General features: G+C 36.3%; 1 protein-coding gene across 1 annotated transcript in view; it reads right to left on the bottom strand.

Moving 5' to 3' along the window:
• Nucleotides 1-6,566: 6,566 nt before the first annotated feature.
• Mastl (microtubule associated serine/threonine kinase like) overlaps nt 6,567-16,634 on the bottom strand; it is a 30,671-nt gene continuing 20,603 nt past the window's right edge. Inside the window, exons 9-13 of the mRNA XM_048812753.1 lie at nt 15,063-15,069; nt 13,286-13,300; nt 10,842-10,955; nt 10,470-10,571; nt 6,567-7,050 (exon numbers count right to left, since the gene is read on the bottom strand). Coding sequence (XP_048668710.1) covers nt 6,893-7,050; nt 10,470-10,571; nt 10,842-10,955; nt 13,286-13,300; nt 15,063-15,069 — 396 coding nt within the window. The 3' untranslated portion in view covers nt 6,567-6,892. The remainder of the gene's footprint in view (nt 7,051-10,469; nt 10,572-10,841; nt 10,956-13,285; nt 13,301-15,062; nt 15,070-16,634) is intronic.

Here is a 16,634-nt window from a genome sequence, read left to right as displayed (position 1 = left end):
TGACCCTCACTCACAGCTTCTTGGCATTTACTATCTGCTATACATCCTCTGACTAACTTCCAAAGTGGTATAACACCACCCTCTAAGGTGTCTTGCTCACGAGCAAAATCTAGAACTTTCCCTAATTTGTCCCAGCTAGGAATCGTAAGACTCCCTGAAAAGGCAAACCAAGGAGCCGCTATATCAGCGTCTCTCAAAAACATCTGCAAAGTGCTCTGCTTTACCTTAAGTCCCTTTGAACGTAGCAACCCATCTAGGGCCAACAAAATTGGGCTTGAAGAGGTAGCGCCCATAATGTCTCCAAAGATATAATGAAAGTGAAAGTACAAAAATCCCCGCTCTCTCCTTTTCTACGGAGGAGCGTTCCGTTCTATGAAATCCCCGCTCTCTCCTTTTCTACAGAGGAGCGTCCCGCTACTTACTTGCGGATTCCCACTTTACCTGGGAACTTACCGGTGCCCCACCCTGACTGCTGAAAGTTCTGGATCCTGGGTTCGAGGAATATGTTCCACGTGCGGGCCACCAACTGTCGCGACCCCTCGCCGGCAAGGGAAAACACGACACAGGATTCTTCTTTCAGCAGTTTATTCAGGCCTTGAGTCATGTATCATCTTCTAGCGCCTGCCGCTCGACACGCCCAAGCACAGCTTAATAAAGCCCCCCGCATCCCAATCCTAAGCCACCACGTGGATCTCTCTCATAGGGTGGTAAGCGCCAACTCTCTATAAAAGGAGTTGTTTATCACAGGCCACAGTGGAAGCCGGCGCCATCTTCTAATGGCGGCCACGGTCTATAAGAATGGCTTACCACAGTGACCCACACCTACCAGTTTATATCCCATTCTTCTAAGAAAAGTTATGATCCCAGGAATGGGTACAGGATCATCAGTGAGACAGTTGGAGTTAATCTTTGGGATTTAATTTGTGGAACTAGGAGAGAGTATTCTTTCTCACCCCTTCTCTTTGCAGTTTTTTTTTGCAACCAATGAACACTGTTTTTTTTTTTTTTCTTTGCAATATTTTTTAGATCTGCTTCCAAAGTATTTTATAGTTTAAAAAGCACTTTGCACACAATTCTTGTATATAAATTAATGATGTAATTATAGGGTATAGTGTTTTCAGGTCCACCACAAAACTGAATAAAAAGTTCATTGTTCCCATACCATTCTCCCAACACCCACATACAACCTTTCCAACCATCACCATCCCCAGGTAGAGTGGTATATTTGTTACAATTGATGAATTAACATGGACAAATGATTACATTAGGGTTCATTCTTGGTGTACATTCAGTAGGTTTTTACAAATTTTAAATTATGTGAACCCACCTTCTAATAGAATACAGTCATTTCACTACCCTAAACATCATCTGTGCAAGGCCTATTCCTACCTCTCTGCTAACCCCGGGTAAACATTGATCTTTTTACTGTCTCAATAGTCTTGCATATTTTAGATGTCATGTATTTGGAATCACCATATGTAGACTTTTCAGGCTGGCTTCGTTTTACTCAGTAATATGTACTTATGTTTGTTTTGTTTATTCATGGCTTAATAGCTCATGTCTTTGTATCACTGAATAATATTCCATTATTATGTGCCACAATTTATCCATTCACCTACTGTAGGCATCTTGATTGTTTCCAACTTATGAATAAAGCTGTTAGAAATGTAACAGTTTGTGGGGCCTCGGGTGTGGCTGAGTGGTAGAGCACCTGCCTAGGCCATATGAGGCACTGGGTTCCATCCTCAGCACCACATATAAATAAATAAACAAAATAAAGGTATTGTATCCATCAACAACTAAAAATATATTTTAAAAATGTGCAGCTTTTTGTGTGAGCATATATTTTTTTTAAATTCAATGCTATGTATCTTTTTTTTTTAAGAGAGAGAATTTTTTAATATTTATTTATTTTTTTTAGTTTTCGGCGGACACAACATCTTTGTTTGTATGTGGTGCTGAGGATCGAACCCGGGCCGCACACATGCCAGGCAAGCGCGCTACCGCTTGAGCCACAATCCCAGCCCGTGTGAGCATATTTTCAACTCATTTGGATAAATACCAAGGAGTTCGATTGCTGGATCATGTGTTAAGAGTACATTTAGTTTTGTAAGAAACTGCCAAAGAGTCTTCTAAAGTGGCTGTACCATTTTTTTTACACTAGCAATGAATGAGAGTATTTCTGTCAGCATTTAGTGTTGTCAGTGTTTTGGATTTTAGTGGATCTGATAGGAATGTTGTGGTCTTATTGTTTTCGCATATTCTTTCTCTTTGAATTAGAGTCTGCTAAGATTATATTACCCTAGGGTAATATGTCTCTTGTCATTTGGAAGAGCCTTAGATAATAAGGCAAATACTGTTATAACATAGCTTAGAGTCGGTAAAACATGGTCAAGTCCCTCTATCCATTTAACTCTGTAAATAATACCACCAACTCTCTATAATTTGTTTATATTGATTAGTAAATTTGCTTTCTTATTTAAAGTACTTGAGAAGGTTTCTGATGCTTGCCACCACTATACAGGTAGCTTCTTTTTTTAAATATTTATTTTTTAGTTGTAGTTGGACACAATATTTTATTTATTTTTATGTGGTGCTGAGGATCAAACCCAGGGCCTGGTACATGCTAGGTGAGCACTCTACCACTGAGCCACAACCCCAGCCCATACAGGTAGTTTTTTATTCTGAGGACTGAGTACAAGCTCTGGAGCCAGCCTGCCACTTTCCAGCTGTGCAATCACAGGAAATTAGTATGTGTTTTCAGTTTTCTCATTCATAAAATTGGTGTAATACCTCTTAGGATGTCAGATACAGATTGGGACTTATGAAGATACCTTATAGAAGCTGCAGCATTTGGTCAAAGGAAGTACCAGCCTACCAGGATCTACAGGGAAGAAAGTTAGGGAATCAGCATTCCTCTTTTATTCTTTTTCCTCTGGGATCTACTGCTGATGCCCTGTATTAGCCAAATCTACTGGAAGCCAGAGGAACAAAGGAGTCTTTTGACATGGTTAGCATAGCAATTTCCTTGGGCACAAAGCAGACTTCAGAAGTATGGAGGTGAATCTGGAAAGACAAAGGGAGATCTCCACCACAGCACTTTCTTCAATGTGCCAGGTATCTCTCTTGTTCATCCTCCACACAGAGGAAAAAACAAAACAAAACAACCCCTACTATTTAGCAAGGGTCAATAAGGGATAGAAGGTATGTGCAGTTGGACAGAGGATCTTAGGATCTGCTTAAGTGGAATCCAACAAATTAATTCAACTACTCCCTTTCACCCTTAGGGATGTATCTAGTACCAACTCTTATGTAGTGTAAGTTCAATTAATTTTTGCCTGTTTCTCATGACTCACAATGATGCACTTAGTTACTGCATTATTTAAACTAATTACCCACTTACTTACCACCTTCCAAATTGTCATTGCTTTTGTTTTGTTGCTTTTTTTGTTTTTAATTGCTTTCCTATTCTGTCAGTACCTGTGGGTTACAGTTACTATAGCTGGATAGGGATTACCAGAAAACTCAGTGGCATAAAGCAGCCATTTGATGTGCTCACGGATTCCATGAAAGGCATAGCAGGGTTCCATAGCTGAGGAAACTCAGAAGAACTGGAAGCTGGCAAAGTGTGTGGGGGTGTCTGTGGGTAACTCTATTTATGCTTTTCCTCATGGTCGTTCCAGTATGGTGGCTTTAGGGTAGCAAGACTTCCTATGTGCCAGCTCAGGCTCCCAAAGTGCATGTCCCAGGAGAAAGCCAGGGAGAAGCTTTTTTGCCATCTTAAACTTGGCCTTGGAAGCTTCCTGGAGTCTTTTCCGCCACTTGACTCACTGGATGCAATTCAATGCATTTGGCCTATCTTCATAGGAAGAATAATTAGACTCTACTTTTTGTGGCAATAGTGTAAAAGAAATTGCAGGCACCATTTTTTTTTTTTTTTTTCGAAGTCTCCAACTGATTTCTTGTATTCTTTGAGTGTCTCACAGACATTTCTACCCATCCCATTCCTCATTCTATTTTAGGGTATAATACCACAATTGACCCACTTGCTCAAGCTGGGAATTAGGTGTCAAACTTGGTTCCTTCCAGTAAGTTTTGATAATTCTATATCTAAATATATCTTGAATCCAGGTAGGCTGGTACATTTTACTTAGTCTTCTTTCAAATATTGTCCCACACAATATACTTCAACAGTGAAAGAATAACCTATCTATGTTGCCTTGGTATTAATTGAAAAACCTGGTGAAAACATTATGTTTGAACATATCTTCTGGACTCTGAACATGTTTGCAACTGGCTAAAATTATGACAGTTCTTTTTGGCAAATGGAATAATTATTTGACCTAAATGTCCTTCAAGGACTTTGGCAAAACATGGTAAGGTTTTCAAATAATTATCATTTAGTAAACCTTTTTTTGTGTGTGTGTTTGCTAAGTACTTTGTCTTGTTTTATTCTAATATGGAGAAGCCAAGATAAATATGTAGCTTTTCAAACATTTTTTTTTTGCATTTTTTTTTTACATTTAATGGGGCTAGGAAGAAAATTATTTTCTGTTAATTAAAATTATATAATAGTTTTTGGTGAAGAAATTTTTTTCTTAACCATCATGAGCTCTAAGTTGGGATGGCTCTCTGTAACAAAAGACATTAACAATAAAAAAGTTTTTAATGTGTGTAGTGCATGTTATGCAGGAGATACTTCAATGTAAAGTAACCCAAGTAGTGCTTAGCATTCTAAATCAGGATCTTCAACAAAGAACAAATACAATTCTTTGCCAGTATCTGGGAAATGACAGGACAAAGGAAAGTGATTTTAGGTTTCCAAAGAGGGAAACTCTCAGAAGGTAAATATAAAGGAGGAAACAATGGAGTAAGGTTTGTTTATAGAGTCCTCTGGTGCTACCTGTTCTCTAAGACTAGAGTTCTCTTCTGTGAAGTTGAATTTATAGCCTACCTTTAGACAAAAAAGCAAGAGGAGAGGGAGAAATCTTACTGTGACTCCTTTTGGTCAAAAATATTTTTTATGCCAGAGGCATATTTTGGGGTGACACATTCTGATTGCCTTCAGAGTAAAAGATGCACAGATTTCCACTCATCATAGTCAATGTTCTTTATTTCATTATTGTTGTTCCTTCATGGGTTTCTCCTTAACAAGTGTCTGAACTTACAACTCATTGACAGTTATAAATTTAGATGATAAATCACACATTCCCCCTAAATACCATGACAACATGCCTTTCCTGGTGGCAGCATTTCAGATGACTAGCTAGGTTTATAACAATAAACTGTAACTTTCTAATTAAGGGCTTTGTCTTCTGTTGAAAATCAGCTAATTTTACATTTCTCCAATTAAGTAACATTTCAAATCCTTGATACCTTCCTCAGGAAGCCACAAAACTGGTTGTTTCTTAATCTGGCTCTGCTCATTCCAACTCTTCAAAGCAATCAGTATAATCCCCAACATGGAGCTGCTCCCAATTAATCTGCTAAGGTGTCTTAAAGTGGCAGAATGATGGTTTGATCCGTTTGATTCCACAGCCTTTTTTCTTTTCACTACTTGACAATACCATAAAAAGATGATAGGTAATTCTATGCTCTCATCTAGGGGAAAAATGTATAACTCAAACTAAATGAAGTTAAAATAACTGTATTTTGAACATTTTATTACAAGGGGTAACTATGAGGAGCATTAAATCTAAGTAGTCATTACTAAAACAAGCTCAGTAAAACCTCTAGCCCGTGAATTCAATTAGAAAGAAATATTATAATGGTATATCTTTCACTCTGTTTTAAACTTGTATCTTTGTCAACTATATTACAACAGGGCAAACAGTAAAGCCAATGTGCAAAAAGAAAACGGTGTTTAAAAGATTATTAGCAGAAGACTTATGCTTCATTTATATTTGACCTTTGCTCTTTTAGGTGTTAAGTATGCTGAAAACCTCAATGAATTTAAGATATGACTAAGCTGAATGCTCACAGTGTGTGTTGATGCTGACAGATAATTTACTTTTATAATTATATCTATTAGGCAAAATTAAATTGTATTACTATTTTAAATTGTTTACAGTATATCACACCTAACTTTTCCAGTAGTATTAAAAAAAATAAATAAATATCCTAAAGGCAAGCACCAAAAGCAGTCAAGGCAATAAAACTGTATCATTAGTAACTTGTAAACTAAAACTCTAGTCCTTTTTTTTAGTCCTTGTTTCCCAAAAGAGTTACACTAATGAGCGAAGAAATTTTCCAGCTACATTTTCGAGGTTACAAATGATGCCTTAAATGATTGCCCATGAGACCACAGGGTTGTTTTTGTTTTTCCATACTGGGGATTGAACCCAGAGGCACTTTACCACTGATCCACATCCCTACCCTTTTTATTTTCTTATTTTGAGACAGGGTCTCATTAAGTTGCTGAGGCTGGCCTGCAACTTGCGATCATCCAACCTCATACCCCTAAGTCGCTAGAACATGGGCAAGTAAATTACATTCAAATGAAACCATACCTTTTTTGTTGTTACCATATTGAATGGTGGACTACAATCAACACATAAAGAAAAAAATCAAGCTTGTGGCTAACTATCTCTATGTATTATAGTGGTAGTGCCATTCTAATTTTATTGATGCTTTACTTTTCATAAAGTGCAGAAAATAAATAAATAAAGTTTAAAAAGATTTGAAGATTTATATACAGTTCTCAAGTTGAGATATTACTAATTACATTTCTTATATCTTTTTAACTCTGTGAAAGCTGTCACATACATTAAAAGCTCATCAACCCAGGTAGAATAATTATTTTGATCCCTCTTTTATCAGTTTAGTATTAAGGAGTATATAATTATGAAGCTTATTCTATAATACAAGTTTAAATAAAAGAAACATTTACATGCTATAAACTAAATCCAGATACAGTCAGATGCTGAGCGTTATTCCTGGCTTCAAAATAGGAAGTATCTGTTTCATTATCTGGTTGAGGTATGAAAGGCATAGTTTGATGCTGCAGATTTTCCCAGTCTACATCAGTGAAGAGAGGATGACGTTTCAGTTCTTAGGAAAAATATGAAACAAAACAATATTATGACACAATTACCTAAGTAAGTACTCCCTTTCGGAATTAAAAAGGGGATGTCTAACATGTATCTTGCCTGAACTTACAATGCCAATTCTACAAATGTCTGTCTCCCTGTTAAGGTCAAATACCATTTGATTTTGTCTATTACTTGGCATATAATAGATTCCTGGTTTAGATTTGCCAAATGAGCAAATGAAGCATTTTTCTTGCTGCCTGCATCTTCTTACACAATCCCTGACCTGAGAGAAGAGAGTTTGGCCTACTTCTGGCTCCCTAATACAACTTCCATAATGCTGACATCACATGATTAATGCTTCAGTTCTCATTACAAGGCCTAACCACTTATTTATATCACTAAAATCTTTAGCACTATCTATTGCCCCAGATAACTTGAGCATGAAGCTCATCCTTTACTCCCTTGCTTTCTTCCCTGTGCTCCATCCTTCTTCATGGTGATTTTAACATATACATTGTTGATACCTTATTCATCCTTCCTATTTCTTTCTGCCTACTAAAATAAAAGTATGTTCATTTATTTGACCACATGGTGATATTTAGTTGGTAGAAATAACCCTCCCTTTTCTTAACTCTTCTTTTTTGTGTATGTGTCATTGCTGTGGATTGAACTGGGGTCCTTGCACACATTAGGCAAGCTCTCTACCACTAGGCTACATTCCTAGCCTGAACCTTTCAATCCTTAAACCAACAATAGAGATGTTAACAAACAAGAAATTAAGGCAGTAAGTTGTTAAACCATCACAAAAAGTAACCCAACTTAAGTAAAATATTGGAAGAGGACTACATAGACAGGAAAGAATTATGGGTCTGTATTGGGGGTAAGGAGTTGGGAGATTAATGTCTACCAGTTGATTTTTCCCTATACTAAAAGACTAATAGGAAAAGGAATAAAATAGCAACAATAGTTTACATACAAAGAATTTGTCTCTTAATGTTCAAAATAACTGAGCATGGATAACTTATCAGAATGGTGGTTCTGGGGTGATTTTACCCTTAAAGGACATTTGGCAATGTTTGGAGACATTTTTGGTGGACACAAATGTGGGAGCATCTACCAAGTAGAGGCCAGGGATTCTGTTAAATATTCTACAGTCAACAGGACAGGCCCCACAATTATCTGGATAAAGCAGTGAAACTCTTCTTCAGAAAATCATATAAGTTGCTAAAAATAAGTGGGGATAAAAGAAAAATGTTCTTACTAATGACACCACAGATATTTGTTTCTTCAACAAACAATTTACAGAGTGAAGCGGAGGATGGGTATTCTTCAGTTTAAAAAAGTTACTTCAGGGCTGGGGTTGTGGCTTAGAGGTAGAGTGCTTGCCTAGCATGCATGAGACACTGGGTTCGATCCTCAGCACCCCATAAAAAAAATAAAGATATTGTGTCCATCTATAACTAAAAAATATTCTTTTAAAAAAAGTTACTTCAACCCTTAAACTAAATTAGAATTCCTTTGTGAATTAAGTTTAAATGAAAATGAGTAGTTATGATGAAAGGATCACAAAGCTTCCCACTATATCCAGATACCAGAGACTAAGAGTTACTACTATCAATTTTCTGCTTCATTAAATGTATCTTCTAGCAAAATATTTGAAAATCATTCCAATGCACCATATCATAGCCCATTAGAATATCACAATAGACTGAAACTGTAATTTCCATGGGTGTGACAAGAAAGAATATTGAATTTTAGATAAATTCATCTTAATATTCTTTCTCCTTGAAGTTGGCAATTATTTTGGCCTCGAATGTGCTCCATGCTGATGTAATACTTTCTGCACCACTAGTGTAACAAGGTAGATGATTGTTTAGGGTCCTAGTAGTAATAAAGTCTTCACTCAGCTTGAGACTGATTAACACATAACCATAAGGCAATGCATATAATATGTTATCAATAAGAGTTAGGGTCTTAGTTTTTTTTTTTTTTCCAAAGCTATCTGCTGCCACCTGAATGATACCATGCTTTATAATAGCAATCTGACCAATATGTTGTGTTAAGATACCCACATCTATTCTGAAGTAACACTGTGAGGATCTGATGTGTCCAAACCCAATGTACACTGCTGGAATTGAAATTTGTGGGTGTTGAGGTATTTCAAGCAACATAAATGAAGTCCTAGGCTTCTTCAGAAAGCTAAAGCTGAGTTTTCAAATGACCACTCTTTCACTTCTTACAGGTTTCTGATCAAAACTCACTCTTCATAGAGGTATTCCCAATCACCATATCTAAAAACATCTCTTGCCATCACTTTGTATCCTCTCACTTTGCTTTAGTTTTCTTCCTAGTACTCACCCATGCATCATGTTATGTTATGGCTGTTTGCCTACAACCTGTCTTTCTACTAGAATGTGAGTTCCATAAAGAAAGGGACTTCAGTCTAGTTCATCCTTAGTATAGCCCTGGACTTGAAGTCATGAAGTCACTTGATAGGTTCAATTAAATCAATAAACACACTTTTTTTTTGTGTGTGTGTGTGTGTATTTTTTTTTTTTCTCCTTCCCTAACACTAGGGACCAAACCCAGGGGTGTTCTACACTGAGCTATATCCTCAACCTTTCTTATTCTGAGACAGGGTCTTGCTAAATTATCCAGGCTGTCATCAAACTGCGATCCTCCTGCCTCAGCCTCCAGAGTAGATGAAATTCATACTGTTGATCTTAAGAGAGGGAACACTTAGAAGCTGATGCAAATGACATTATTTCTAAAGCCTGATTTCCTAAATATACCCTAATTCATATCAAAATGTATTTGGGACATAATATTTATATGTCTCTATATTACCATAAAGATATGGCAATACCTTATCACAAAGAGGATTTATTTTTAGGTACTTAGGTAGAACCTAGGGCTTTGTGCATGAGCTCTCCCATTCCCAGCCCTACAAAATTACTTTAAGGCTGCTGTTGATGAGATTTACTAGAATTTTAAAATTACTTAATATACTCCTGCAGTGAGAAAACCATTGAATGGTTCTTAATGTACTAAATTTGTCTGGAATCTGATAAATTTGCTAATGAGAAATGTTATTAGAAGTTAAGCAGTTAAGAAATGATAAAACAGGAAGTTTTCATGAAACAAATTTCCTGTATTTGTTGATGGTTAACTTTTATCAGGGTGTGATACCAACATATAAGACTGCTTCAGGTACCTCCGTGGGAATAACAAAATTCAGTGTATAAATATTTTATCTTGACTGTACTTAATTTTAATGGAGTATGACAAATATATTAATGTATATACCAAGAGGAGAGAAATAAACGAAATCATCTTTTTACCATTTAGCAGTCAGATTATCTGTAGTATTGTACTAGAACTTGATATTGTCATTAATAATCACCAACGATAAGAGAGTTTATTAATATAAAACCTTACCTTTCATTCCAGCTCTCTTTGTATCATCAATAGTTAAAAGTATTTCTACTGCACTTTGAGCATTATTAGATAACTTTTCGTCACCTTCTGGCCAAGGGATATCTATAAATATAAATACACAAATAAACTTGTTAATTGCTGCTTAACAGATAAATGAATCTATCTTTTTTTTTTTTTTTTTTTTTTTTAATATTTATTTATTTTTTTTTTTAGTTTTCGGCGGACACAACATCTTTGTTTGTATGTGGTGCTGAGGATCGAACCCGGGCCGCACGCATGCCAGGCGAGCGCGCTACCGCTTGAGCCACATCCCCAGCCCAAATGAATCTATCTTAATCTTTCAATGAGAAAAATAGGAGAAAAATGAATCACCTCTTTTCAGAATATTCTGGAATACTTGTTGTGGTGTCTCATCATTAAAAGGGGGAATTCCAGTTAGAAATTCAAACAAGCAAACTCCAAGTGCCCACCAGTCTACCGCAGGACCTGGAATTAGGAGGAAATAGCTGAATTTGCAAGCATTTTTCCACAAATATCTGATCAACTAAAATATCAGTGTAGAGATATTTGAATGTAATCAAGGCTTTCATTGGCTAAGGCTTTCTACTGCCTTCATACAGTACAAAAATCCAAAAACATATTACTTTCCTCTTTATTTTCTAAGTAATTTAGACTGGCAACTAGCACAGCTATTTAAAGGAACAGTAAAGCCATTTATTTTCATTTATTAATAACTTCTGATATCCTGGGTACTTTATGCGTTCTAATTCCTAAAGCACAACAAAAGGATGCATTTAATGTAAAGAATATTCTCTAAGACATTCTACTTCTTAATTTCGAGTCAGGAGTAAGTACATTTAGATGATTATCTGTACTCCACTGTTTTCACAAAAGGAAGAGATGAGACAGCAACATTTATACAACTTGGAAGATGGCTTGATAAGGAGGGAAGGCCCTAATTATAGAATGTTTTAATGTGGCTTTATTCTTTTTAAGAACCTAAGACAAATTAGTTTAACAAAATATTTAAATTCTGGCTTGAAGAAGAAATTAGGAGATAATAAATAGGTAAAACTAATATCTGAATAACATTGAAAACAATATTTGTATACAAAGTTGTTTTTTATTTTTCAGAAGGGTCTCACTATATTGCCCAGGCTGGCCTTGAACTCCTGGGCTTATGTAATCCTGCTACTTCAGTCTCCCTAGTACCCAGGATTATAGGTATGTGCCATGCCCAGCTATACAAAGATTTTAATGATTATGTTAATCATGACCATATAAATTGGTTTACACTTTTATTTCTGTTCATGAATAAAGTATTTTCTACAGAAAGATTAATTTTTGATAAAAAATGGTTAATTTTAAAATTAAGAATTTGTAGCTAAGTTTGCTACAAATTATTCTTTTATACATTTATTTTTTTTCTTTAGTACTGGGGATTTAAAAGCACAGGGGCACTTGCCACTAAGCTACATCTTAGCACCTTTTATTTTATTTCACTTTTTGAGATAAGGTCTCAATAAATTGAGGCTGGTCTTAAACTTTTGACCCTCCCGCTTCAGAGTCCCAAGTAGCTGGTATTAGAGAGATACACCATTGCACCCGGCTTCTTTCTTTTCCCTTTTCTTTCCTTCCTTCCTTTCCTTTCTTTCTCTCTTGCCCTTCCCCTTCCTCCCCCCTCCCTCTCTTCCTTCCTCTCTTTTCCTCTGAACCCAGGAGCTCTTAACCTCTGACCCACATCCCAGCATTTTAAATTTTGAAACAGTTTCTTGCTGAGTTGCAGAATGCCTCACTAAGTTTCTGAGGCTAGCCTTGAACTTGTGATCCTCCTACCTCAGCCTCTAGAGCCAAGGGGATAATAGGCATGTGCCATTTGCCTGGCTTGCACCCAACTTCTTTAAAGACAATTTCACAAACTTTATTATTGTAGTTAAGCAACGGCCACCATCCCATTTTAAAAGAAGTAAGAAAGCATTGTAGAAAAAAACTGCATGCATTTAGAGTACCGTTTTTACCTGCAAACTCCATAATCCCCTGTTCCCTTTGAGGATTATAAGATGCTAATGGTCTGTAGGTTTCTATTTCTATAGAAATCATTATAAAAACATACAGACCACCTCAGTTAGTACACCTTTTAAGCAGCATGGAGAAAGAATTATTCTAATGGATTAGATAATATAACCAAATAACAGGAAAGCTGGAAGAAATCAGGAAAAAAATGTATTTTTATTTACCTCGAGTTAGACATTAGAACCCATACCCAGCTCAGCTGAAATTGTACTTGTGTTAAAAGCATTCATGATTTCTCCACAGATATGTCACAGATAACCATATACTTAAGTCAAAGTCTAATAAGACCACATATTGTGATAAATCTTAGCAATTACAACACTTTATTAGCTGGAGAAAAAGAACAAGCTTGTTTTATACTAACTGGCTTTCTAATTCAAAACCCATTCATAATTTGTAGAGATATATTGATATTGTTATCTTTCTATTTTCTAATAGTAAAGAAATTTAAAATGTAGAAAATTCGATTTTAATAACTTCATCAAAACTATTGCTTCTGTTGTCATAAAAAGCTTATCTCTTTACTCTTTGATACATTTAAGTTATAAAAAAATGTCATTACCTACATTTTTTTTTCACAAACAATCATATTTCTGGATGTCTTTCTGCTCAGAAAACAGAGACAGTTCAGTATTTTATTGAGCATAAAGTAAACATTATTTTATTATGCAATGTGATCTAGTTACACTTTGACTATAGTTTAATGTGCTCTGCCACATTACTTTATAGAGAAGCTTACTTACCTGAAGTCAGAAACCCTGCATGTAAGAAAACAATAGTTAGGTACACTCTGTTAAAATTGTGAGTTAATTCCCTCACTATTTTTAGGTAGTGTACCAGATATAAGATGAAAACGGCCTTCTCAAGAAGAGATGATATAGATATTTTTAACACAATGTTAAAATAGCTGAAACACAAATGTACCCAAGAAGTTACAAGAAACTCAGCTTGTTTCAGGGACAAGATGATGGAAGTCATCTGGGAACCCTGCTTAGGGCCTTGCTAAGTTGAAGAGGCTGGGTTTGAACTCGGAATCTTCCTGCCTCAGCATCCCAAGTTGCTAGGATTATAGGCATGTACCATGGTGCCTGGCTTGGTTTAGTTTTGTTTCCATGGTGTGAGGGATTGAATCCAGGCCTCACACATGTCAAGCAAGTATTCTACCACTGAACTGCATTCTCAGTCCCCAAGTTTCTAATAAGGTGATACAGAAATAAATAACTCTTAGTAGTTGGCCAAGGGATACTTTATAAAGATAAAACATTTGAACTGATGATGAGATGAGAAGAAATTTGATTGGATAATGATTGTCAACTAAAACAAAATACATGTGCAAAATAAGGAAGAGTTGGACATTAAATGTATCTCATTAAGAAAAGGAATGAAAGCATAAAGCATATAAAGAGATTCTTTGAGATGAGCTTAGAGTCTTGAGCATCATGATCAGGAATTTGGATTTTGTTTAGCAGATCAGAGGGAACCATCATAGTTTTTCCCTCCAAAAAAAAAAAAACCAGAATGAACCATAGTTTAGGAAGAAAAATCTGGTTGCAATGATTACAGACAATAGAATGAAAATGAGAAGATCAGATAGATAGAAGGCCATTAAAATAATGAAAGACAAAGATGAGGTTCTTAGAATGGTAGCAGAGATGAAAAGCTCTGCAGAGATCTAATTAAATGGATTTAATGTCTGAATATAGGAATGATTGTCTTCATGGAGATGGTGAAACAAATAGGGAACAGAGAGTGAGCTGGATAACAAGTCCTGTTTTTACATGCAACACTTGAAAGATCAGTAGAATGCTGACTAGGCAGGTTGGGCTGTGTGTGTGCTGCCTAGGGAAAGGATTAGAGATAGAGATTTGGGGATCATCAAAATGGAGGTAACAATTAAAGTCCTTTGGAGTGATGAGATTAAGGGCCATGGGAAGGGAACAGAAGCATGGGGCAATATCTTGAAGAACTACTCAGTCCTCTATCCAGTGCTGTGGGTAGAAAATACTTGAAAAAAACTGCATCTGTATTGAACTTGTACAGACTTCTTTTTTGTCTTATAATTATTCCGTTGCTAGACTGTATTAGATGTTATAAGTAATATAGAGGTGATTTAAAGTATACAGGAGGATATACATAGTTTATATGCAAATACTGTGCCATTTCCCCACCACCACCTTTTTTTTTTTTTAACTGTGCCATTTAATACAAGGGACTTGAGCATTCACAAATTTTTTTAGTAGTCCTTGGGGAATCATGAAACCAATCCTTCATAGATATTGAGGGAATTATACTTGACAGACATAAGGGAAAAAACCTGACAATTGTAATAGAGGTTAAGGGGAATGAGACTGAGAAGAAACTGTTGGGTTTGACAATAAGGACGGTGGTAATGGTTAAGAAAAGTTTCAGTTAAATAGCCAAGATAACAAACACATTACCAGAACAAAAATAATCAGGCAAAGAAAAGAGGCAACCTTTGAGACATTTCACAGTGAGGTCAAGACAAAAGTAGAAACTTACTTTCAGGCTGGGGATAAAAACAAGCAAAGAAATAAAAATAGAAATGGTGTGAGAGGTCGAATGGGGAGGATGAAACAGGTGATAACCAAAGGAGCCCAAATAAAAGGGAAGTAATTAACATCAAGATGTTGAAGAAGAAATTCATCTTATGGACTGAACTGTCACTTTGGCCAAAAAAAAAGTATGTTAAAGTCCAAACTCCCAGGCTGGTGATGTAGCTCGGGGTTAGAGTACCTGACTGGCAAGCCTATGGCCCTGGGTTCAATCCCCAGTATCACAAAAGAAAACAACACAAAAAACCCAGTCCTAACTCCTAGTAAGGATCTCAGAATATGACTTTATTAGGAAATAGAGGCACTGCAGTTGTAATTAATTAGGTTAAAAGGATAGACTGAAATAGGGTGGGACCCTAATTTAATATGACTGCTGTCCTTCTAAGAAGTCAGCATACAATACAGACACAGGGAGAAAACAAACCATCTGCAGAGGTAGAATTGTAATGATGCAGCTACCACATCAGGAGGACCAGAGATTGCTAGGAAACCACCAGAAGCTTGTAAGAGGCAAGGAAGGATTCCCTAAGGTTTCAGCAGAAACATGGCCCTGTCATCACCTTGAATTTGGATTTCTAACTTCCAGAACTATCAGACAATAAATTTTTGTTGTTTTGAACCATCAAATTTGTGGTACTTTATTACAGAAGTTTTAGTAAATGAATATAGTTCATTTCAAAATGTAGGAAAGGAATATTTTTTAAAGAAAGAAAGGAAAGAAAATAAAGAAGACAGGTGAAAATATCTTTTCATTATTAGGTACCATTTTGAAGGATGGTTCAGTTCTGGTTTCACTATTCTGGTGAAGTTGTGAGCGAGGATAAGTTCTAAAACAGGAAGAGGATTCTGGATACTGAATAGAAATTCAGGCCCAACATTATAGTAATAAGCATTGTAGACCAGATATGAAACATTTAGAGCAAACATAATGTAGGGGGTGGGAGGTGGGGCTTCTCTATATTATGAGACTGAATCAAAGAAGGCAAAGGATAGCCAGGCACAGTGGTATACACCTGTAATTCCAGTGGCTCAGGAGGCTGAGACAGGAGGATCGTGAGTTCAAAGCCAGTCTCAGCAAAAGTGAGCTGCTAAGCAACTCTGTGAGACCCTGTCTCTAAATAAAATGTAAAATAGGGCTGCGAATGTGGCTTAGTGGCCGAGTGCTTCTGAGTTTATTCCCTGGTACCTCCCCTCCCACCAAACAAAAAGGGCAAAGGACAAATAGTTGCATGTCCTTTAGTATTTGGTCTTCTACATTCAGAAAATAACAGCCATTTCTTTTTCTTTTTCCTACAATAATATATGGGTGAAAAGAGTATTTCAAGCTGAGTGATGGAATACACTTATAATTCTCACTACTTGGGAGGCTAAGGCAGGAGGATCGTAAGTTTGAGGCCAGTGTACGCAATTTATTGAGACCCTGTCTCAAAATAAACAAGGGCTGGGGATGAAGCACTTGCATAGAATGCTCAAGTTCAATCCCCAGTACTGTAATTAAAAAAAAAAAAAAAAAAAAAAA

The sequence above is a fragment of the Marmota marmota genome, unplaced genomic scaffold (genome assembly GCF_001458135.2).
Source record: "Marmota marmota marmota unplaced genomic scaffold, marMar, whole genome shotgun sequence".
Classification (NCBI taxonomy): Eukaryota; Metazoa; Chordata; class Mammalia; order Rodentia; family Sciuridae; genus Marmota; species Marmota marmota.
This window is presented reverse-complemented; position numbering and strand designations above follow the sequence as displayed.